Genomic DNA, 22974 nt, shown 5'->3' on the forward strand with positions numbered 1-22974 from the left:
CAGTTCTGTGGAATTACCGCTGTTGTGCACAGCACCTCCCGGCCTAGCAGCCTCTCCTCCAGGAGAGGAGGCCTCTCTGGGTGTGCCCGTCTTACTGACTTCAGGGTGGCTGTTTCCCTTGTGACCTCAGTTCCTCTGATGTGTCCAAGGAAAGGCATTTTCCATTTGTCCAACTTCTTTTTTTTGAGACGAAGTCTCACTCTTTCTTGTTCCCCAGGCTGGAGAGCAATGGCATGATTTCGGCTCACTACAACTTCCACCTCCCGGGTTCAAGCGATTCTCCTGCCTCAGCCTCCAGAACAGCTGGGATTACAGGCGCCTGCCACCATGCCTGGCTAACTTTTGTATTTTTAGTAGAGACGTCGTGTCACCACATTGGCCGGGCTGATCTTGAACTCCTGACCTCAGGTGATCGCCCACCTTGGTCTCCCAAAGTATTGGGTTTACAGGCGTGAGCCACCGTGCCTGGGATTCACCTTCTTGAAGTGGTAACTGATAAAGACTGTTTGCTTGGCCAAAGTTGGGTCAGGCTCCTGAACCTTCTCCCAGGCGCACGTGTGTGTCCTTGTCAAACCCCGTTTCAGCAATCTCTTGCTAAGTCAATTTTACAAGAAAGTCCATCCTTGTTTTTTTTTTCTTTTTTTTGAGACAGGATCTCACTGTCTCCCAGGCTGGAGTACAGTGGCACAATCTTGGCTCATTGCAGCCTCAACTTCCCAGGCTCAAGTGATCCTCGCAACCCAGCCTCCCAAGTAGCTGGGACCACAGGCGCATACCATCACGCCTGGCTAATTTTTGTAGAGATGGGGTTTACGTTGCTCGGGCTAGCCTTGAACTCCTGGGATCGAGCCATCCTCCCAACTTGGCCTCCCAAAGTGCTGGGATTGTAGGCGTGAGCCACCTCACCTGGCCTCATCCTTGATCCCCGCCCCCAGGTGATGTCTGGTCATCCTATCCTGTCTTCAGTGAGAATCCTGTTAGGTGGGTTTGGCCAGAAGGCCCCTGACCCCTGAGGTTTCCTCTTGGTCACTTCCACCCACTGCCCACCCCCACCCCTGGGCTCTAATCCCCACTTGCCCATGCTGCTGCCTTGGAGTTGAGCCCAGTCTCTCTCTCCATCCACAAGACCCCACTGCGGTGGCCTGTGTACCTACCTCGATGGTCCTGGATAAAACCTTACCATGAAAGAAAATGAAAAGCAAAGTTTGTTTTTCCAGCCCCTTCTGTGTGCCAGGCACCCAGCTAAGATGACCCACGGCTGGAGCACAGCATCTGTGTGCCCGTGAGGAATGGCTCACTGGGTGTCCCCCCCATGGCTCATGGCTGGAGCATGCCTGCGTTCTCCACCTGGCACTAGGAACCCAGGGGGCAGGGGCTTCTCTGCTGTCTTCCATGGCACTTGCACTCCGTAAAGATGCTGCATCAGACCCAGGAGCTAGGGACCTCAGATGGGTGAGCTGGCCAGGGTATGGAGCCCGCTGACTGGCCAGACAGATGGGGGTTGTCTCAGCAGGGACTCTGAGATCTGCTTAGGATCCTCCCTGGGGCAGTTTGGAGGAGAGAAGGCAGAGACTCCACAGCTGTGTGTGACCTCTGCTGCCTTACATCTGCACAATTCACTGTGGGAAGGTGGCAGGAGGTGCATGGGGAGGTGTGTGGGGCAGTGCTAGCACACGGTATTTGCTGGTGCCCCTGCCTTCCGAGGGTGGAGAGCAGAAAGGGATGGGGACCCTGCACCTCATCACATACCCGGTGTGTTCTCAGGGTGGTGGGGCCGGGGTCTGGATGCCTTCTCTGCTGCCATAAGCGGGGCCCCACACACACCCCCGCCTGGAGCCAGCGCACGGCCAAAGCCACACGTGCTTGGAAAGTGAGGCCGGCGAAAAGGAACACAGAAGGCCAGAGCTAACTGTGTCCCAGTTTCTTTTTATTGATTTTTTTTTTTTTTTTTTTTTAAGTATGGAGGCTCAAGTATAAGATGTAGATTTTTTTCTTAAGCTTTACAAAAAAACAAAATAAAACAAAAACCTCCTTTTGCATTCCATAGAAATTGACAGAAAAGCACCTGGCCGGAAGAGCGGAACGGTCGGCGGGCCCCCCCCAGCCCCCACCCCGCAGCCTCTGTGGGACGGGCGAGTCTGCACAGGACGGCACCGCAGGCCACCTCTGCTCCCAGAGCTGTCCCCTCTCCCCATGACCCCCAAACCCAAGCAACTCCCAAACACACACAGAATCAGATTTCCAGTTTTTCTTCTCTCTTTCACACACCACAGTTAGTTCATAAAATTTTTTTGTTTTACATTTTTTACACCAATGTAACAAAAAGGTGGGAGGGAAGGGAGGCTGGCAGACAGTGGATTTTATGCTATAAATGTGGGGATGGGGAGGAAAACGGGGCCCCTGGGTGAACAAAAACCACACGGTCTCTATGGAAATGTGGAGAGAGCTGAGAGCGAGGTGTGGCGGAAGCAGGTTCGGAGCCGGAGGAGGGTGGCTATGGGGCTTTATTCTCAGGGAGAGATGGCGCTGTGCGGTCAATGATGCAGCTGTTATGTGACCTGTGGGGAGGAAAGGGACGAGGGAGGGAGCAGAAAACATGTTTTCTAAGAAAGGACTCTAACGAGTGCACGGCGTCTGGTTAGCGTGAAGCAGAGGTTTAGCATTGCTGCTTTCTCTTCAAAGCCTCCACCAGGTCATTCTTCAGAGCTTCTTGTTTTGATTTGTCTGCAAAAGTCTGCACAGACCTGCAAGGGAGGAAAGGCGTTATCATTAGACTCAACAGGGATGTATGAGGCAGCTGGGGCCTGGGGGCCACCATGCCAGTGCCTGGCTGATGTGCTGCATGGACCCACCTCCGGGGGTGAGGCTCTGGGCCACTGGGCTGGGCGTCTAACCCCTCAGAGAGGGGCAAAGGGGCACATGGCCAAGACCTGCACCCTTGGCACCTCTCTAGGCCCTGTTGGAGGTCATACAGCTTACAGGGACAGGTGCTCATCTCTGCCCCTGGCCTCCGGTGACCCAGCCATAGTCACTAGAATTCTAAGTTCACTCCTCTGTGTGTAGGCCCCCATGTCACCCTAAGCAACAAGGTGGCTCCTGGGCTTCCAAGCACAATGGAACAAAGCCCCTCTGCTTCAGAACTGCTACCCTGGGTGCTGGCTGGGGACTCAGGCCAGGGGCTAAGAGGGGAGGACTCTGAGGCCATGCAGGTTTCTCTATAAAAGCTTCCCCGTCGCCCCAGCCCTGCCCAGAAGAAGAGAATTCCTCACCCCCCAAGTGCAAGGTGCAGCGTGAGCCCACCCCTGGGAGTGGGTAAGAACCAGCGTCTCTGCATGTCTGAGCACACTGCGTTCATGGCCCAGGCAGCAGGGGCTTTCAGGCTTCTGCTGTGAGGCACCATCCGCTGTTCACTTGGCCCAGAAAAACCCTCAGCCTGGACTGCAAAGGGTGGCACAGGAGAGCCGAGGGCCGCTGGGATCCCTGCTGTCAAATCCAGCGTTCGAGGTGACTGCCTTCAACTACGTGTGGAGACCCTCATCAACAAAACCAGAAACAATGAAGGGGTGTGACGATTTCACAGCTTACAAAAGGCCTTTCACATATATTATCTCATTTAATTATCCCAGGCATCCTGGGGGAGTCTCAACTATTGACCCAGCCGGATGTGGTGGTTCAAGTCTATTAATCCCAGCACTTTGGGAGGCCAAGGAGGGAGGATCACTTAAGGCCAGGAATTGCAGACCAGCCTGGGCAACGTAATGAGACGCTGTCTCTACAACAACAGCAAAACAACAAAGTCAAGGCTTAAAAAAAAAGCCATTAACCCAATTTCCAGACGAGGAAAGTGAGGCTCAGAAAAATGCCCCCCTAGCAATTCTCTAATCATTTTGTCGATTTTACCCAACATACTGGTTAGGCAAGGACTTCCTAAATGTACGTTTTGTGTCAGTTTAGAAGCAGTGGAAAGAGCGGGCAGAGGGCTGCTCAGGGAGAGCGCTACCGAGGGTGTGCTCCGCTGGACTCTCACGTTTGACTCATACTAGCCATGGGAAGGAATTGTGAGAAAAATCAATCCCCACAGGCAAAAATGGGTCAAGGGAAGTGAAGCAGGGCCTGGGAGAAGCAACAGCACCCCAGATTGCGTTCTGGCTACCGAATCCCTAAAAGTCACAGGAAGAGCCCTCAAAATACTCAGCAGGTGCCAGAGACAAGACCTGGAAGCAAGCTGCACACAACCGAAAGAACTCCCATGAGAAATGCAGACATTTTGGTTTATGCTGGGGAAATACATGTTTCTAAGTATCTGCCCGGGACTATCCCTGGCTCTGCAGCGGCCAAAGCATCAGCCCCCATGGCCCTCAGGCTCCAAATCTCAGCCAATCCCCCAAGGGCTTCTTGCCAAGCTCTCAGCAGGAGGTCAACACGGCCAGTAGGAGATGCGAGGGTAAAGCAGCAGCGCACGGGACCCTGCACCTGGGTGGTCACCAGCTCTTCTGGGAAGGAAGAGCCAAGCACACTAGGTCTTGGCCGGACCCCACAAAGGAGAAAGTTCCAGAGCCAGAATCAAGTTAGACACAGGAAGTTAGAAGTGAAATGGTAGAGGGTGGAAGGAGCAGGGGGCTCATTTAAGGGGCAGAGCTTGGGAAGGTCATGGCCAAGCAACCTTGAATCAGCGCTTAGAGACAGTGCTCGACTCTGCGGGAGGGAGGAGCGGTCCTGAGCAGACCTGGTTGCCAGGGTTTCTATGCCAGGATGCCCCCAGTGGGCGACCAGGGAACTGCACCATCACAGTGTACTTTAAAAAGGGTCTTTTTCTCCATGCCATGATGGAAATGTCTGATGGCCCCATTACGAGGCTGACCAGAGAGTCTTGGACCTTAAGCTGGTACTCACAGACCAGACTGGTGCACTTAAGTCCCATGGCCTGGGAAAAGCAGCTTCACCTGGTTTTCTAAGTGCCTGACCCCACCTCCACCTTGGAAAGCCCACTGCACCCCTTCCGGGGTGGGCCTTCAATGCAGAGCCCCTGGACCTGGGCTCTGCAGCCCCAGCCGGCAGAGTTCCAAATGCCTTCGTTTTACAAACAAGGTTCCCTCCTGCTCTCCACGGATGCTGCCTCCTTCCCTGCATCTGGATCTGTCACAAGCTCAAGTCATGGTTCTTGGCCATTACCAACAAGCAAGGCTATTTTCCTTTCCATCAGTGTAACCTGTTTAAAGGAATAGCTGCAGCTCGTTAGGGCAGAAGGTTATGCTGGTCCTGGCCGCATCAGCTCTGGGCATCCAGGCAGCTTCAGCAGTGCGTCGGGGCTGGCCAGGGTGGAGTCCAACCCTGACTCTGCCCTCCAACCCCAGAAACTTAGAGATCAGAGGGTGAGGTCACCCCTTCCAAGTCAGCTAGCCCCAGACAGCCAATGCGGTGCTGAGCAGGGGTCTTATTTGGCTTGAGACCCCTGCACCAGCGTCAGAGGCTCCTCTGAAGCATTGGGGGTGGCGTGCAGGCAGACCCCCACTGGGGACAGTCAGGCCAGTGCACACAAGTGGCTGCTGCTGGAGAGGCAGCATCCATCCCTCTGCCTGGGCTTCTTCAGAAGCAAAAGCCAAATAAATCAGCTGTCTCCCCCACACCCAGCCTCCGCCCATAGTGCAAAGAACACACACGTGATTGGTGCCGTGTCACATGGGGCTGAGGCTCCACAGGAATGCGGCTGCTCACCGGCCGGGGGCACACGTGGGGGTTAGTGGTGGTTTAAATGGCTGCGCAGCAGCAGCCAGACCGGCAGGGTCTCAGCGGGTTGGTGAGTCCTGTTTAGTGGGGAGGGTCTCGCGGCTCTCAGGCAGGGTACCTGGATCGGCCTAATTATCAGGCTGGATGTAGATCTGGCGCTGGGTCAGCACTTGAGAGAGCTCCCTCTGCAACTGCTTAAACTTTTGGTTGTCAGGGATAGCATCAACAGATCTACAGAGAGTGTTCAAGATGAGTGGGGCGGGAGGGAAGAGAACGACGAGAACACAGGGAATGCAGGGGCCACAGCTGAGGAGGAAATTCAGGGAGACCCACGGGGCGGAAGGGGAGTGCCCTGGCGGCTTCGGGCTGTGGAGTGGCATCGCCGTGGGCAGTGGTCATGGTTTTCAGGGGCTTGCTACCACCACCCTGCAGGCTCTTCTGCTTGTCTCCCTCACTTCCCAGCCACTGCCTGGGAACTGTGCAGGTTGGCCAGGAGGGAAAGTGTGTTTGGTGTGGCTGGGCAGTGGCTGCAGGTGGCCGTCCTGACACCTGGGACCACGGGGCTCTGAACCTGCCACAGGTCATGAAACCAAGCCTCCCTGAGGTGGGCAGGAGATCAGGAAGACATTGGCCCAAGGAGGACACCGCCTGTTTTAAAACTGTGGAGCAGGCGACTGAAAGCTGTCACCCACCCCAATCCATGAGCCAGGGTCGCCCCAGAGCGGCATCCTGCCTTTCCTCCGGGCTGGGCTGTGAGATCTCTGCCATGGCAATAGGTGAGAGGGCTGGGCGCCAAGGGCACAGCACAGCCCGGACTCACACGGTGCTGCGCGACTGCAGAGCGTGCTCCAGATTCATCACCTCAGCTGACCCGCCTCCTCCATCAAACAAGGGCCTCTTCGAGGTGTGCCAGAGGCTTCGTAGCTCAGGATGACAGAGCTTAGGGGAGATCCTGGCCTCCTGACTCCAGGGCCAGTGCTCACTCCACAGCCGTCTTTACTGTCCCCACTGGGCTCTGGCCTCATGCAAGAGGCCTGCCTCTGGCTCTGTCCACCATGGACCTGGAGGGTCCAGAGAGCCCCGGCCTTTGTTCAGGCTGACACTGCAGAGCCAAGGGCACCAGGTGGGTGTGACGGTGCAGAACACTGGCCATTGCCAGCAGAGCACTGGCAGAGGACGTCAGAGAGGCTGGGGCCCCTGAGAAGGCCCAGGCTGAGGTCTCGAGGCTCCCCCAGGCCCAGGATGGAGGGGCTGGGCACATTCTTGCACGGGGACTAACAAACTGCAGGCCTGAGGAGGCTCTGGGGCGAGGGCACCAATGGCCGTTAGAGTGAATGTGCCCCAGAAAACCAACGGTGCAGGTAGGGACCGATAGCTGCTACTGAGGGTACAGATGGCACACCAGGACTTTACTTCCCCAGACTGGCATAACAATCCTAGAAGAGGGGTGCTGCAGGCTACAAACGAGGAAACCCGGGCCCAAGGCCACACAGCTAGGAACTGGCAGAGGCAGGGTTCAAATCCCTCTTTCTGCTTCTAAAGCTTGTGCCTTCTGGTACATTACCTCAGACCGTTGACAATATCCTTTGTTTTTCCAAAGTAGATCTCGTTCAGTGTACTTCTGATTTTATTTTCCATGTCCTGGAAGGGATGTGGCAAAATGGTCAGGAACCCCGGGCCCACATCCTCCCTCGGCCTGCCAGCCCTGCAGTCCCCAATGTGGCCGCTGGAGGGCGGCACAGGCCTGCTCTGGGACATGGGTGAGCGCGCTCCACCTGCAATCTGTGCTCCAGGCGCCTTCCCGTCCTCAGGCAGGGAGGAAGCCAATACCCAGGTACCGGCGGCCAACTCTGCCCATGCCTGGGAGCTGGTCTAAACCACATCATCACCCCTCGGACTCCCCACTAATTTTGTGAACAATTCTGTGAGACCAGAGAGCACCGCCCCTCCTTCCGAAACAACGTGGTGACAGGAGGGCCGAGGCAGCCGAAACTGAAGCTGTGCCAAGGCCCACTGCGTTCCCGGGACCTGCTTCCTTTCCCAGTGCAGGGCCTGTTCACACCCAGGCGATCAGGGCAGACAAGACATAGCGTGCCCCAGTGCCAGCGCCTGAACAGAGTCTTCTGGGAGCTCAGGTTTGGGGGGTGGAGGAGGTGGCCCTGAAGCTGGAGCCTGCTGGCATCCAAATCAGAGGCCTCTGAAAATCTGAGGCCAGGGCAAAATCCAAGGCCCGCTCTGCCGGCTTCTGTGGAGCTAGGAGAAAGCAGCAGAAGCGGCAGCCAGCACGGCGGCTCCGGGGATGCAGTGTCACTGCCATGGGTCAACGCAGGAGCCCAGAGAGCCCAGGCCACTCACCTCTACCAGGCGCCCGATGTTGGCTATGTGTGGGGAGCAGTCGCTCACAGTCTCATCTTTCTCCATCTGCAAATACAGAAGCATTCCAAGTCAGAGAAAGCCAGGGCTTTCTGAGAACGGCGGACAGTGCAGCCCACCTCCATGGTCTGCAGAGAGACTTTGTTCCTGCCACGGCGCCAGCTGCAGGTGTGACAAGGTCACTCTTGCGGCCTGGGAACTGAAACACAAAATGACTTCAGTTTCAGACCATAAAGAGCCCAGTGGGCAGAAGCCCAGAGCCCCCACTTGCAAGGGAGAAGGTTTTGCTGCCTGCGGTAGACAGGCAGATGCCCCGAGTCACAGCAGGGAGCGTGAGGGCGGCTGCCCTTGGCAGGCACCGGCTCACCCGAGCCAACTGGAGAAGACTCGCGCAGTTTGTCTTCAGGCCTCTACTGACAGGCCCAGGCCTGGGCCCCGGCTATCCACCTGAAGCGCCTGACACTGCAGGGGAAGCTTCCGTGCTGCTCCTGCGCCCTCATGCTCCCAAATGGTGGCTCCGTGATGCCACCTGCTGCAGGTCGTGCAGAGAGGGACTGACAGCCTCTGACAGAGACTCCGGGCCAGAGGGACGCAGTGGCTCGCACCAGTCACGCAGGCGGCAATGGCAGAGCCTGGGTCAAACCCTTCCTTGCTCCAGGGCCTGTTTCATTCTACTCTGCGAGGGGAGTTTGAGCAAGAGAGTCTCAATGCCGACTCTGAGGTTGTGAGGGGTGCGGCAGCAGCTCTAGCCCCATCTCCTCTTCCCAAGCCCAGAAAGAGCTGGCTCTGACCCAATCATCTCAACTAGGAGGAAGGAGGCATGGAGGCAGGTAGAGAAGAAGGAATTCGGCACTTCTGATTGCTTTTCTTCTCTGAAGCCTTATTTCCCTGACAAGAATATAAATTCTTTAAGGAGAGATGTGCCTGTCTCGTGACTCACAGGGCACCTGGCAGAGTGCTAGGCACGTAAATGCTCAACATTACTACACTGAAGATAAGAAGGCGCAGCTACCATGACCAGTGCTGTTGAAATGAAATGTGGAAGCTGAAATAATCAAAAAGGAAGAAAAGAGCAGCATCAGAAGGGGCAGAGCTCAAAATGAGTTCAAACCGATTAAAAAAAAAAAAACAGCAAAGGGCGGGGTTCTCTCTTTAGAACCCAGAGAACAGGGGCGAGGCTGGCAGGGCAGATACTGTGCTCAGAGGGTAAGGGCCCTGTTGCTTCTCACCCATTTCTACTTCTCCTCATTAGGGAGAATGACTTTCAGGCTGGGAAAGGAGAAAAGGACCCGGTTAGAGCAGAGGGCAGGAGAGAACCAAGCTACTATCAACAACCAGGCTTCCAGGCTTGGGCAAACCCATCCTGTGACTGCAACCCTTGACACTAGAGGGCGCCAGTGGATGACCCAACTTTTTTCTTTTTTGAGAGTTTCCCTCTTGTTACTCAGGCTGGAGTGCAATGGCATTATCTCGGTTCACTGCAACCTCCGCCTCCCAAGTTCAAGTGATTCTCCTGCCTCAGCCTCCCCAAAAGCTGGGAATACAGGTCCCTCCCACCAAGCCTGGCTAATTGGCTTTTTTAAAAATATTTTTAGTAGAGACAGGGTTTCGCCATGTTGGCCAGACTGGTCTTGAACTCCCAGCCTCTGGTGATCCACCTCCCTTGGCTTCCCAATGTACTGGGTTTACAGGCATGAGCCACCGGGCCCAGCCGACCTGACTTTTGTCAAATAAGGAAGAATAAACTCTGCCAAGTAAATGCTAGCTTGAAACTGATCCAGATAACAATTTTTGATGGTCTTGTTAAAATCATATGCTGGCACATTTTAAAGTCAGAGATCACGAGGAGCCAGCCAGGCTCACTGTGAACAAGCCCTTCCACGAGAACACCTTTTTTGGTTTGGATGCTGGGCTAAAAGAAAACAGAACTACTTAAAGAGGATTGCATCCTTCTGGCAGGTTCCCATCTACCGTCCTGCTCCTGTGGCTGAGAGGAAGGGCAGGGTGGAGGCCTGCTGATAGGGGTGGGCACCTGGCCACGTTTCCCGTCCCCTTGCCCACCCCGCCCCTCCCCTTCATAGCTGGTCAGGGTCAGCTCACTGGCACAGAACGATGTGTGCACTGCATATGTGACACGGCACCCTGTAGCAGTCTCTGCCTTTGGTCAATTTGTTTGTCCAAGATTAAGTGAAGGCCCAGCTGAGAATTAGCAGCAACCTATCGACTGCCAAGGGTTGAGATGGTCAGAGGGTCACTACAGAACCCAGAAACCCGGGCTAGTCACACAACGAGCGCAGCTACCGGCGGCCACCTTGCTCCCTCATCTTCCTGGGAATCCTGTTTTAAACCCAAGGAAACTGAAGCTTCAAGATGCAAGAACCATACAGCGCTGTTAGATTCTGACACCTCTGCTCTTCCTACTTGAGCACGCCAGTTAAATGTACCTGGGCAAACACAAACTAGATATTTAGGCTCAGGTGTACATTTCATGCAGCACAAAATGGGGAACTGCTGACTTGCAAACAGATCCTATGAAGAGACATGTGGTTTTTAGACAATTTCAAGTTTGACCAGGATGCGATGTGGCTGCTAGGAAAGCTTCTGTGCAACCCGAAGGTGCATAAATGACACTGTTACTCGTGCCCAGATTAGGGCAGCATTCCCACCCCACCACATGACGAAGACACTGCCGACACCAGGTTCCAACGCTTGCTGGGGAAGGCAGTGGTTCCCTGTTCTGTCCCGGCCCAGCTACATCTGCAGGGCTGGATTCTGTTTAGGGCACTGCTTTTTTTTAAAATTTTTCTTTTTTTTAAGAGACAAAGTCTTGCTGTGTCACCCAGGCTGGACAGGAACTCCTGAAACCCTCCACCTAAGCCTCCCACATAGCTGGAACTACAGGCGTGTGCCACTGTGCCCTGCTCAGGCACTGGGTTTTAAAAGCTTTGAACAAGTTAGAATTCATCTACTGAAAAGGTCTGACACCAAGAAATGGGAAAGAACTAGGGCTGTCCAGGCCAGGGGACAGGGGATGTGGGTGTGTGAGAGAGACCTAAGAGACTCTGGCAGGGCTCTGAAGGCCTGCTGTCTGCCAGGGGACACACCTCACCTATGTCGCTGCAGATGGCAGAGGGGGAACCGAGCAGTGAGAGAACATCACAGCTTGGCAGGCTGGGCTTGGTCTGTTCTGATAGAGCTGTCCCTTGTCCCTGACAGGCATCTGCTCACAAAGCCATGTGCTCCAGAGCACCATGGGGTCCGAGAAAGGGAGTGGCATCTAACAAAGAGGCGGTCCAGGTGAGAGCAACATTCCAGAACCTGCTGGGCGTGGAACATCATCTGCCACTAGTAAAAGGCTGCTGCCAAGACAATGGGGTAGGCTGTCTGCTGAAAAGGAGCTGGGGGGCACCCTCAGGAGGGAGGGGCTCCATCCACCCATCTTCAAAAAGAACTTCTGGATGCCGACCCCCAGGGACTGTGTGTTCTCTCCCACCTGGAGGTGGTCAAGGTGCCTGGGCTCAGGGCTGGGTGAAGTCAGCCCTGCGGACAGGGAACCTGGGGGTTGGATGGAAATGAATGAGGCCCTTCTAGCAAATCGGAGTCTCTCCTCCTCCCCAGCTCCATGCAGAGGGCAGATTCCCGGCCATCCCAGGGAAGGGAAGAGGGCTTTGAGCTCACTGTGGGACCCATTTTAAACGGACACCAACAGCCCAAAGTGAGGCCCAGGGTCATTGGGGCAAGTTCAGTCTCATCAGTAATTTGGCCTCTTGGTTCCCATCTTTGTGTTTCAGAATCAAGTCATCTTCCAGCAAACAAGGGAAACCCTCTGGCTGCCAAAGGTAGACGAGGTCAGGTGGAGAAGGCTGCTCGGTCTCGCCGTGTGCAGCACTGTCCCCAGGGGCTGAAGGACTCCCCAGAACACAGGGGGCCTCAGCCCATGGTAGGGAAGCTGAGCCCACATCAATGGCCACGCAGGGGCTGGGGCAGGAAGGAGACGCCACCTGGGGAGCGAGGGGCACAGGGCTCAGAGCACCCGGCCATGTTTCCATAGCCTTTGCCCACCCGCCCATGCCCCTCCACACCTGGTCAGGGTCAGCTCACTGGCAATACCGACCCACCAAAAATAGAAGGCTCTGTGCAATGCATATTTTATTACATCCTTATAAAAGTGGCTGCCAGAAGGAAAACATTTTTATGTGCTATGGCTGCACAGATGTTCCACAAGGTGGTTCTAACGGAGTCTGAAGCAAGAACCTGGCCCACGCATCCCCAGCAGGCACCTCTCCTCCTCCCCGGGGCCCTAACACGGCCAAGGGTTTAGAAACCAAAACCGGCAGCCTTTTCCCAGGGTGGGGGTGGGGGGTAATATACTGCAGCTCCCACTGCCACGCAGCATCTTCCAGCACAGCCCCCTCAACAGCTCTGAGGCCCCACAGCTCCTGTGCTGCAGCCCCCGAGGAAAGGGCCCAGGCTCGCCTGTGTCTCTATTTCCTTGCCTTTACCTTGCACTAAATAAACAAATGTAAGGCCCAGGGCAGGGCTTGCCAGAATGGCAGGTGTCACCGGCTGTCATAGCACAGCTCCAACCCCACGACTGTTCTGGCCTCTGGCGTCCTCTTGGTCACCACGCTGCGCTGTGGGTCAGCCAGGACTCGATGTGCAGCCAGGCCAGAAGATGGTGGTCAGCTGGCCTCCCAGGGAAAGTTAGGGTTGCCTGGTTTAGGAAAATTCTGAATCTAGAATTGTACATATTCTTAAAGTCTCTCCTTGCAAGATACATGATAGTAGCAGTAAAAGTTGTTGTTTTCATTTTTTTTGAGACAGGGTCTGGCTGTGTTGCCCAGGCTGGAGTGCAGTGTGGTTATCATGGCTCACTGCAGCCTCTGCCTCCCAGGCTCAGGCCATCCTCACACCTCAGCCTCCTGAGTAGCTGGGACTACAGGTACATGCTGCCTCCCCTGGCTAATTTTTGTATTTTTTTGTAGAGATGGAGTCTTACTTTGTTGCCTAGGCTGGTCTCAGACTCTTGAGCTCAAGCAATCTGCCCGCCATGGCCTCCCAGTGTTGGGATTACAGGCATGAGCCACCACGCCTGGCAAAAGTTATTTATTTGAGCATAAAATGGTGTGTAAAAACATTTTTTATTTCTACTCTACAATAATCTTTCCTTTTTTTTTTTTTGAAAAAAAATTAAAATTTATGTTTTTTTAGAGACAGGGTCTTGCTCTGCTGCCCAGGTTGGAATGCTCACTATAAGCTCAAACTCCTGGGCTCAAGTGATCCTCCCATCTCAGCCTCCCAAGAAGCTAGGACTGCAGACACCACCCCACCCAGCTAATTTTTTGTTTTGTTGGGAGGGAGCGGGGGGGATGGTACAGCTATTGCCCAGGTTGGTCTCGAACCCCTGGCCAAGCAATCCTCTTGTCTCAGCCTCTCGAAGTGCTGGAATTATCATATCATCAAAATGGGCATTATCAACACTGAGTTTCAAAGATGTGGAGTGGTCTGTCTAGGTCACAGAGCTGGAGAGATCCTGGGCTGGGATCTGAACGAAGGTCTGGGTGATTCTGAAACCTGCTTCCCTTTATAAGACCTCTCTGCTGCCTCAGTATCATCTATATCCTTAACCAGAAAATTGAAGGACAAACCACAATCCAGGATTCAGAGAACATGAGCAGGGTCCATCCCTGCCTCAGCTGCCTCCTGCCAGGGATCTCTGGTCCCTTCCCCTCCTGTTTCTGCCCTTCACAGCATGGGATGGTTGTGGGGAGCCTGTCTCATGCCAGCTTTCCTTCTCAGCCAGGCACTGGTTACTCTACCCCAGGTCATCTGACAAAAACCCAGCTGCCCCTCAAAGCTGTGCTGCTCAAGCATCTCCACCACTGAACCCAGGAGCCCCACGGGACACCAGGAGCATGTCTGCAGCTGCAACCAGGCCTCCCCAGCGAGCGTGCACTCCTGGGCCTGCCAAGTCGGGCCCGGCCCACCCTTTGTTCCCTCCATCTGGAAGGGCAATGGGCTTCATCCCTGTGATGAAAATATACTGCCTGGCCTAACTGCCAAGCACAAGTCAGAGAGGACATTCCTGCTAGGGTACACAGGCAAGAGACTCTGCTGGGCTTTTACTGCCTGAAGATATACTGCGGGCGTCTACTGCTGAGTGGGGAGACAGGGCTTACTAGCCAATGACCTGTCTGATCTCCCGACTCAGCAAAACACTCCACCTTCATTTCTAAATATTTACAAGCTGAAAAAATATCAAACGAACATCTGCAGGGCCCATCCCCGGATGGGAAACCTTGGATCTCTCTTCAGAGATTTGCGGTCTCGCCTCTTTCCCACATCTCCTGTCACACAGGAGAAGTGACCTCTCAGTACAACTTCCTTTTCACTATTTTGGAACTCGGGGCTGGCAACCTTTTTTCACTTACTCCATAGCCCTCCCATGGGGGCCCACGTGGCAGTGCGCCAGAGGGCACCTTCTGCCTGCCATCCCTCACATGTCCACAACCCTTGGCAGGAAGGTATGACCTGGCTGTAAGGAGCCTCCATGAGACCTGTGGCTCACCTCTCCAACAGCCCCACTGCTGCAGGAATTTGCCAGAACACTTTAGCTATTCACCTTGTCTTCCAGCAGATGTCCCTAGAAACATCTTTTGGTGGTAGTGGGTGGGAGGAATAAAAGGCGAAAGTGATGGAGGCAGGGCTGGGCAGAGGGATCGTGGCCTGGCTGCATGCTAGCTGTGTCCTCACTGGCTGGCAGGCACAGCTCAGGCTCTCCACCTCTGTCACATGTGCCCAGGAGAGTGGTGCTCTGCCCCAGCCACTGGCCTACCATCAGCTGCCTACACTGAGACTCGAGTGGGCATGGGGCACAGCCTGGTGTGCCCACGAAAGGGACCCCTGGAGGTGCCAGTAAGCCAAAGCCAGTGGTCTTCTCCAGATGGGCCATGGGAAACAGGAAGATGAGGGTACACCCGGGGCCACACATGGGGAAGGGCAGCTGTGGCTGCTGCCAAGGTGAGGCAGGCTGGATCACAGGACCCTGGGAGAACTGGGAACTCACGGGGCCTTGCTGAGGGTGCTGATGCTGGCTGGGAGGGCTCTTGGGGTCAGGGCCTGGGGAGATGGCTCCAAAACCAAGCAGCCTTCCTTCCTGACACACATGGGGCATGTGAGTGTGGGTGACCTGGATGAGGCCAAGTTTCCAGAGGAAAAGCCCAGCCCAGGTTGTCATGAGGACTGTGTAAGGAGGAACTCGAGTGAGGGGCTCTCATCTGACCCCACCTCACATCTCATTTGTGGCCCAGCCCGACCACTCTGCTCCAGAACGCCTCCCAGCCCGCCCTTCTTCCCCTGCCGCTCTCCGTTTCCGTCCCTGCCACCTCCTGCATTGGATGGACACCAGCTTCTGCACTGACCACCAAGTCTTCTCTCCTGGATGACTCTAACTGCTTTCCCCAGGCCTGCTGGCACAGCCACCTTCTGAAAACACAGTTGTGATCAGATCACTGGACTCCCTAGAAACCTCAAAGCCCCCCTGACTGCCTCTAGTAGTGAATGCATGGCCGTGGCCACTTGCGGCCAAGTGGCTTTCCACTGGAGGTCATCCTGAAAGACAAAGGCACAGCCACAGGAGGGGGCCAGAGGGCAGCGCTGCTCAGCACACCCCCAGGGAGCCCCAACCCCATGTGGGCTCTAGAGGGTTGGTCCTGCTTCCAGGGGCTGCCTGCTTACAAGGCCACAGGGCCACTGCTCATGCCAGCTGCAGAGACAGTGTCCTGTCTACACTGAGCTGACTGCCCCATGTACTTCCATCTGATTGTTTATTTAGCAGTCACTGAATGGCAGGCCCAGGGGATGAATTAAGACCAAAACAGTTGTAGTGTGGCAGAAAGTAGCATATTTTTTTTCTCACCAGACAAATCTGGGTTCACATCCTGGCTTTGCGTCTTACTGTTTAATATTTATGGGCAAGCCAGGGGTGGTGGCTCATGCCTATAATCCCAGCACTTTGGTAGGCTGAGGTGGGTGGATCGCCTGAGGTCAAGAGTTCCAGACCAACCTGACCAACATGGAGAAACCCCGACTCTACTAAAAACACAAAAATTGGCCAAGTGTGGTGGTACATGCCTGTAATCCCAGCTACTTGGGAGACTGAGGCAGGATAATTGCTTGAACCCAGGAGGCGGAGGTTGCAGTGAGCCGAGATGGCACCATTGGACTCCATCTTGGGCACCAAGAGCGAGACTCCGTCTCAAAAAAAAAAAAAAAAGGTTTTAAAAAAAATTATATGGGCAATTTATTTGAGTTTGAATCTCAGCTTCCTCACCTGTAAAATGGGAATAACTGGACCTTGCTTAGAATCTAATCAGAGGGGACAGGATGCAAAGCATGCAGGTTCATGCTACCAACGATCTGCTCACCTCTCCCAGAGCCCTTCACCTCCCAGCCAAGCAAGCACAGCCATTTTCCCGAGGCTCCTCTGGGACCTGCAGCCAAGCTCTGCAACCCTCACTTCCCTTGTCTGCTCAGAAGCTGTGCATCATTAACTCAGATTTGTCTACCTCATTGCAATCCCTCCCCGTCCTGTAGTTACTTACATTGGAACCCAGCCCCAGCTTTAATGCACCTCAGATGAATTATGTGATCGGCCGTTAGAATGATGACAGAGCATGAATTTCCTCATTAAAGCCCCAAGAGCAAAAGGCAATGCAAACACGGTCCGAAGCCCTGGCCGAGGTGTGCTGAGGACAGGCACTCATCAGGCCTGGGTCTCACTTGGCAGGAGACACTGCTCACAGCGAGCCGGAACCAGGCTCTGGCCATGGGCTGACAGCGCTGATTTAAACCATTAGGAGGGCTGAGGATTAAATATTTGTCCAGGTTACTGTAAACCAGGTGGAATTATCAACAGCCTGGAGTGGTAAGTGGTGCAGGAAGCAGTCTCTGGATAGAGTCAGGATTTTCCACCCACTCCCCAGGTGGCAGGATGTGGGGGAGTTGAGCTGCAGGAGAGCTGGTTGCCTGGGAGTTTGGCTGCTCCTCCCCAGCCAGTGGCCCCTGAAAGATCGCAGTCCACTTCCACGCAAAAAGGCAAAGTGCCCCCATGAGCCTAGTGCACAGTTCTGGGATGGGACCAGGACATCCCTGCCCAGAGGCCAAAAAGAAGACCCCAACATCCTTTCTGGCCTCCAGCCCCTCTGACACAGGAGGGGCAGCGGAGCTTCTACAGGTCGGGGGGGGGGGGGGGTCCCAGGCATGATGGCTGACATTCATCTTGAACCATATTTTTTAAATACATGTAGATGTTGTTGTAACTAGCAGAATACAAATTCACTTAAAAGATTTACTACATTGGGCCGGGCGTGGTGGCTCATGCCTATAATCCTAGCGCTTTGGGAGGCCGAGCTGGGCAGATCACTTGAGGTCAGGAGTTGGAGACCAGCCTGGCCAACATGGTGAAACCCCATCTCTACTAACAATACAGAAAAGTAGCTGGGCATGGTGCTGCGTGCCTGTAATGCCAGCTACTTGTGGGGCTGAGGCAGGAGAATCGCTTGAACCCAGAGCGGAGGTTGCAGTGAGCCAAGATCATACAACTGCACTCCAGCCTGGGCGACAGAGTGAGACATTGTCTCACCAAAAAAAAATAAAAAAAAGATTTACTACCTTGATCCATTCGGTCATATTTTTTCTATCCACAGCTATCGAGAGCATAACTATCTTACTGAAAGAGCTCTCTGACGTTAGAAGGAACCCTCACAGTGGAGTCAGGGACTACTGGAACCGAGAATGGAAGGGCATCCTTTCAGAAAGTGGCTCCCTCCTGAGGCTCTCAAGGCCGTGTGGTTTCTGCTGATACCAACTTCGCTGAAGGCAAAACAGGATCCTTCTAAAGCCCAGTTGTGCTTGGTCTGTGCTTTCTCTTTCCTCTTCACGCCAAGCAGCTGGTGGCACTGCACCGTCACAAGGTTAAGGCCTTCTCTTGGGATGGGGGTTGAAGGGGCCTGAACGTGGACCCTTATACAAGGATCTTAAACCCACCTAGATGCTTATAGGAACAGCTATAGTAGAAGTGCAGGCAAATCTGCTCAGGGGAGGCAGGACCTTCCGGTCCAAGTCCAAGTTTGCCTCAGACAGAACCTGGGAGCAACACTGTAGAGAAGGGTCGCTAGTGATACCCAAACAAAAGATGGGTAAGAGAGAGGTACCCAGTAGGGCACTTCTTAAATTTCAATGCGCACACATTACCTGGAGAATTTTGCGAAAATGGAGATCCTGATTTGCCAGGTCTGGGTGGGGCCCGGTATTTCTGCCTTTCTGACAAGCTCTTAGGTGATACTGATGCTGGTCCTTGGACTAGGCTGAGGGCTGCAAGGTGCAGCAGGTTAAGTGGCTTCCAGAGAGCGGGCCTGACTGATGGGCCGGGCATGGCCACAGAGACCGCAAACAGAGCCAGGAACGGCTTCTCACAGCACAACGTGAGCCTGAAGCATGGGGGTGTGTGGGGCCCTGAGGGGTAAGGAGGAGCCATGGCCAGCGCCTGGCTCCCTCAGCAGAAGGCTAGCACGGTGTCGGTAGCTGTGGGCAACCTCATACAGCCTAGAGGGCTTTCATTGAAATCGCATTCATGAAAATGTGAAGCCCTACCTACTCAGATGGTGGATTTACAGCTGGCTGAACACATTTACCCTAAATGGGGCCCCGGCTCACTCATCTGTGCAGATCAGTGCTGAGGCCAGCACTGGTGGGCACAGGCACGTGGCTAGGAGCGGTAACTCTACCTGTCTGGTGAGGCTGCCTCCGAGGTTCATGGTGCCAGAGCCGGATTTGTTGGTCTGCAGCCACAGCATCACCGTGGAGGTCAACTTGTAATGGGCGGTGCGGCCGCTGGATTTCTCCTGGAAGGACAAGACAGAGACCTGCTGAGCTAGGGAAGAGCCTGAAGTGGCCCCTTAAACTCAGGGTTATCCTAACATCTCCCTTCCTAGGTCATTATTCAAATATTACCTTTTGTTTTGAGACAAAATCTGGCTCTGTTGTCCAGGCTGGAGTGCAGTGGTATGATCTTAGACACTGCAGCCTCCGCCTCCCAGATTCACATGATTCTCCTGCCTCAGCCTCCCAAGTAGCTGGGATCACAGGCGCCCGCCACCACACCCGGGTAATTTTTTTGTCTTCAGTAGAGACAGGGTTTTGCCATGTTGGCCAGGCTGGTCTTGAACTCCTGACCTCTGGTGATCTGCCCGCCTCAGCTTCCCCAACTGCTGGGAGTACAGGCATGAGCCACCGCACCTGGCCTCACAATATTATTTTTCTTATAAAAACCTGACTGGTTTTTAAAGGGACAACATTTCTAATTGTGTATTTCTTTTGGGAACTTAATAATCAATGACCACTGCAGTCTTGACTTATCTTTATCCAAATGGCTTTGAGGCATTTTTCAGAATTAGCAGGGGTTCAGAGATCACAGCATTTCCCCTGCATCTGCTGGAGAGCAGGGCTGCACTGTTTGGTGTGCCATCTACACTCGGCGGCCCCGGCCACCAGCTGCTGGTGGGCAGTACCTGCACTTCCACCACGTGGATGGAATCCCAGCAGCCTTTGATCTTCTTTGATCCATCTCCAGCCTTCTTTATGAGGATCACTCCAGCAAAGCCATGATCCAGATCCCAGAGGTAGACAGATGAGACGCCGCCTTCAAAATACCTGCAGGAAACAGGCCAATGTGCCTGTTAGATGTTAAATGACAGATCATCAGCCTGGGTCCCAGGCTGTTGCTCAGCCAAGATTCACCTGAACACCTGTCTGGGATTCGGGGCCTTCCCTGCAACGGCTGTAGGAGACAATCCTTAGGTGTGTTCTGATCGTCCTCTCGCTGGGGGAGGTGGTGCAGCACCCTTGGGGGAATATTAGGTTTAGTGTCATAAAGATGAATTTGAGTTTGGGCTCCGCCACCTCCTCTAGCTTTGTGGTCTTTGGATTACTGAACCTCTCTGGGCCTCACACTCCTTCCAGATAAAAAACACAGTACAGCGAGTGACATCCAGTGATAATCCATGCAGGCCACAACCACTGGAGTGACCACGGCTGTTCGATATTTCTGTCTTTTGGGATATTTTATAGGGGAGAAAATATAGCAACAAACTCCCTACATCCTGATCCCTCCTGATCCTGGCAGACCAGGGCTCCTGCTGATCTTTTGGAGCAGCTTCCCACAAAGCACTAGATGGAAATGAAGGGCTCAGCTTGAGACAGAGCTTCCGCCTCAAATCTGAGTCAATACAGAAACATCTCTTTTATTTATTTATTTATTTTTGAGATGAAGTCTCGCTTTGTTGCCCACACCGGAGTGCAGTGGCACCATCTCAGCTCACTGCGACCTCCACCTCCTAGGTTCAAATGATTCTCCTGGCCTCAGCCTCCCGAAGTAGCTGGGATTACAGGTGCGCACCACCGCACCAGGCTGATTTTTGTATTTTCAGTAGAGATGGAGTTTTGCCACGTTGGCCAGGCTGCTCTGGAACTCCTGATCTTACGTGATCCTCCTGCCTTGGCCTCCAAAGTGCTGGGATTATGGGCATAAGCCACCACCCCCCACCCAGAAACATTTCTAATTATGATCAAATAGAAGAAGAAAACAAAAGGCAAGATGAAAAAAGGGAATCAGTCTGGGATCCCAAACCCAACCGACCCAGGTCAGCTACTGTGGCTCACTGGGGCTGCCATGAGCAGAGTCGAGGGGTGGGGTCAGCTGATGAGAACTGCAAAAGCTGCTGATAACCAACGGAGACTATGCGAAATCTCATTTCTTGCGGGGAAAGTCTGTAACCTCTCCAATCCCAGTTAAGCCCCAAAGAGAGGACTCTTATCTCTGCTGATAACCAACTGTGAGCAATCTCATCTCTCATGGTGAGCACATCTTTATCAGAAAGTCTCAGGCCTCTCTGACCCCTATTAAGCCCCAGAGCCACAGTGTGGTAGGTGTATTCTAGGAGCACACTCCCTCAGCCCCACACAGCTGGGAAGGTGGGCAGCATGGTGCACTGGGTAGGCAAAGGCTTGGGAGTCAGACTCAGTGACAGCTCTAGCACCCCCAGCTATGAGCTATGCTCAGGCATACATCTGCCCAACAACTATTTACTATGGGACCAGCTGTGTGAACATGGGCCTTAGGGACTTAATCTACTTTCCAGGGCTGTTGAGAGACAAAAACGATTAAGAAATTAGACACCTGCCAAATGGTCATTGTCGTTTTCATTATTAAAATTAAGTATTAGAATTAACATGTATCTATATATAATGTCTCACCAAAGCTATTATACAACAAAAAATACACACGGTAAATGTTCATATTTAGAGAATGTGGGTGATGGGTACAAGAATTCTCTGTAGTCTCTCCCCATCCTTTTTTTGTGCAATCTTACAGTAAGTCATACTATTCCAAACTAAAAAGCTTTTGTAAAAAATCAGTACACGAATACACCAGAGTGTAATGGAACTAAGAGACTTTCAGACCAAGGAAGCAAAGCACCCTCCCAGGAGAATGAGAATCTCCTGCATGTGTACATAAGACACAGGGTGCCCTGGCTGGTCTGCCCTTGCTCCAACCAGCAGAACTGTGGAGCGCCCAGGGGGCTGATTCAGCTGGGCTACCCTGGGCCCTCCCTTGCAGGGCTCCCTCAGGCAGGCTGAGGCCAGCCCCTGCTGTAGGACCACATCTGCCCCATTCCTTCCTTCTGCACCACCCACTGCAATGAAGCTATCAAATGGAATTCACCACCGTGCCTCCCATGCGCCAGTCTGCAGGAGGCAGATGAGGGCAGGACTGCCTGGCTGACACAAGAGTCACTCAGGGAACACCTGTGGGATGGAGGTGTCTGGTGCCAGCTGCTGAGCTAATCGCTGGTCACTGTGCAGGGTGGGGAAGGGTCTGGCTCTGGCAGGTGCAGCACAGGCATCCTTCCTATGAGAGTACAAGGACCACTGGATGAACAGACACACCTGTGCGGCCCAGAGCTCACTGCTGGCACAGGTAAGGTCCAGGAAACTGGCCAACATTGGCACCCAGGGACCCCGCTTCAGAAGATCATTTCCTTTACTTCAGTCTCTCTCCAAACTCGCCCTTCTCGGGGCGAGGCGAGGTAAGCAGATGAGTGCTTTGGTCCAGCGCCCAAGGCCCCATCTACCTCCACAGGGCCCTCCTGGTCTGGACTGGCCCCACACAGAGCTGGACAGACCAGGCACTTCTGGAATGCTCCCAAAACACCTGGAGAGGGACTGACTCTGCCTGCTGGACCTGGGGTTTAGCAGGGCTCAGGTGACTGGCAGCGTGGGCTCTGTGAGCCTTTCTGGCTTGTTCTCCTGGATTCTCGAAAGTTAACTTACGAGGCACATCAATACCACTGAGGGAAGAGCAACTCCCAACAGACCTGCTCATACCCTTCATGTTGGCGACAGATGGGTTGGTTCTAGCATACGGTTTTCCCCCTCAGTCGGTTTACAGGGAGAGCAGCCCCACATCAGAAGTAGGGGAAGAAAAAAAAAACAGAAACACCCACTTTGAAAACTGTGGCTTTTCCTGTGCTGGCAAGAAGGATGGGCCAATCATTCCTTCTTTCCTTTGGCCGTTCTGGAAAGAAGGCTTGCAGCCCAGGCATTTCATCCTTCCGCTCCTTCACAGCTCTGTGCAGAGCTGCGGTGCCGTGCCTGCCCATGGCTTGCTCTTTTCTGTGTGCTGGGACACTGGGGGTCGCAGATCAGGCTGCCCTGGAGAAGAACCAGGAGAAATCCCGATGGCCTGACAGCCCTTGTTGACACTATCCAATGACCAGTTCAAAAGCACCAGGTGGCCTACGGCTGCTTCCCCTC

At 53.9% G+C, this 22974-nt stretch overlaps 1 protein-coding gene and 1 pseudogene across 4 annotated transcripts in view; both read right to left on the reverse strand.

Moving 5' to 3' along the window:
* Window positions 1-1906: 1906 nt before the first annotated feature.
* CAPZB (capping actin protein of muscle Z-line subunit beta) overlaps window positions 1907-22974 on the reverse strand; it is a 149882-nt gene continuing 128814 nt past the window's right edge. For 2 of the 4 annotated variants that reach the window (XM_003733354.6, XM_035307976.3), the window contains exons 5-10: window positions 19671-19812; window positions 18888-19004; window positions 8083-8148; window positions 7292-7368; window positions 5846-5958; window positions 1907-2744 (exon numbers count right to left, since the gene is read on the reverse strand). In XM_003733354.6, coding sequence (XP_003733402.1) covers window positions 5856-5958; window positions 7292-7368; window positions 8083-8148; window positions 18888-19004; window positions 19671-19812 — 505 coding nt within the window. In that variant the 3' untranslated portion in view covers window positions 1907-2744; window positions 5846-5855. The remainder of the gene's footprint in view (window positions 2745-5845; window positions 5959-7291; window positions 7369-8082; window positions 8149-18887; window positions 19005-19670; window positions 19813-22974) is intronic. The other 2 variants (XM_002750368.6, XM_035307977.3) reach the window with 1 other exon arrangement.
* LOC144577116 (uncharacterized) lies at window positions 14609-17782 on the reverse strand (annotated as a pseudogene).

Source organism: Callithrix jacchus, chromosome 7, assembly GCF_049354715.1.
Source record: "Callithrix jacchus isolate 240 chromosome 7, calJac240_pri, whole genome shotgun sequence".
Taxonomy (NCBI): Eukaryota; Metazoa; Chordata; class Mammalia; order Primates; family Cebidae; genus Callithrix; species Callithrix jacchus.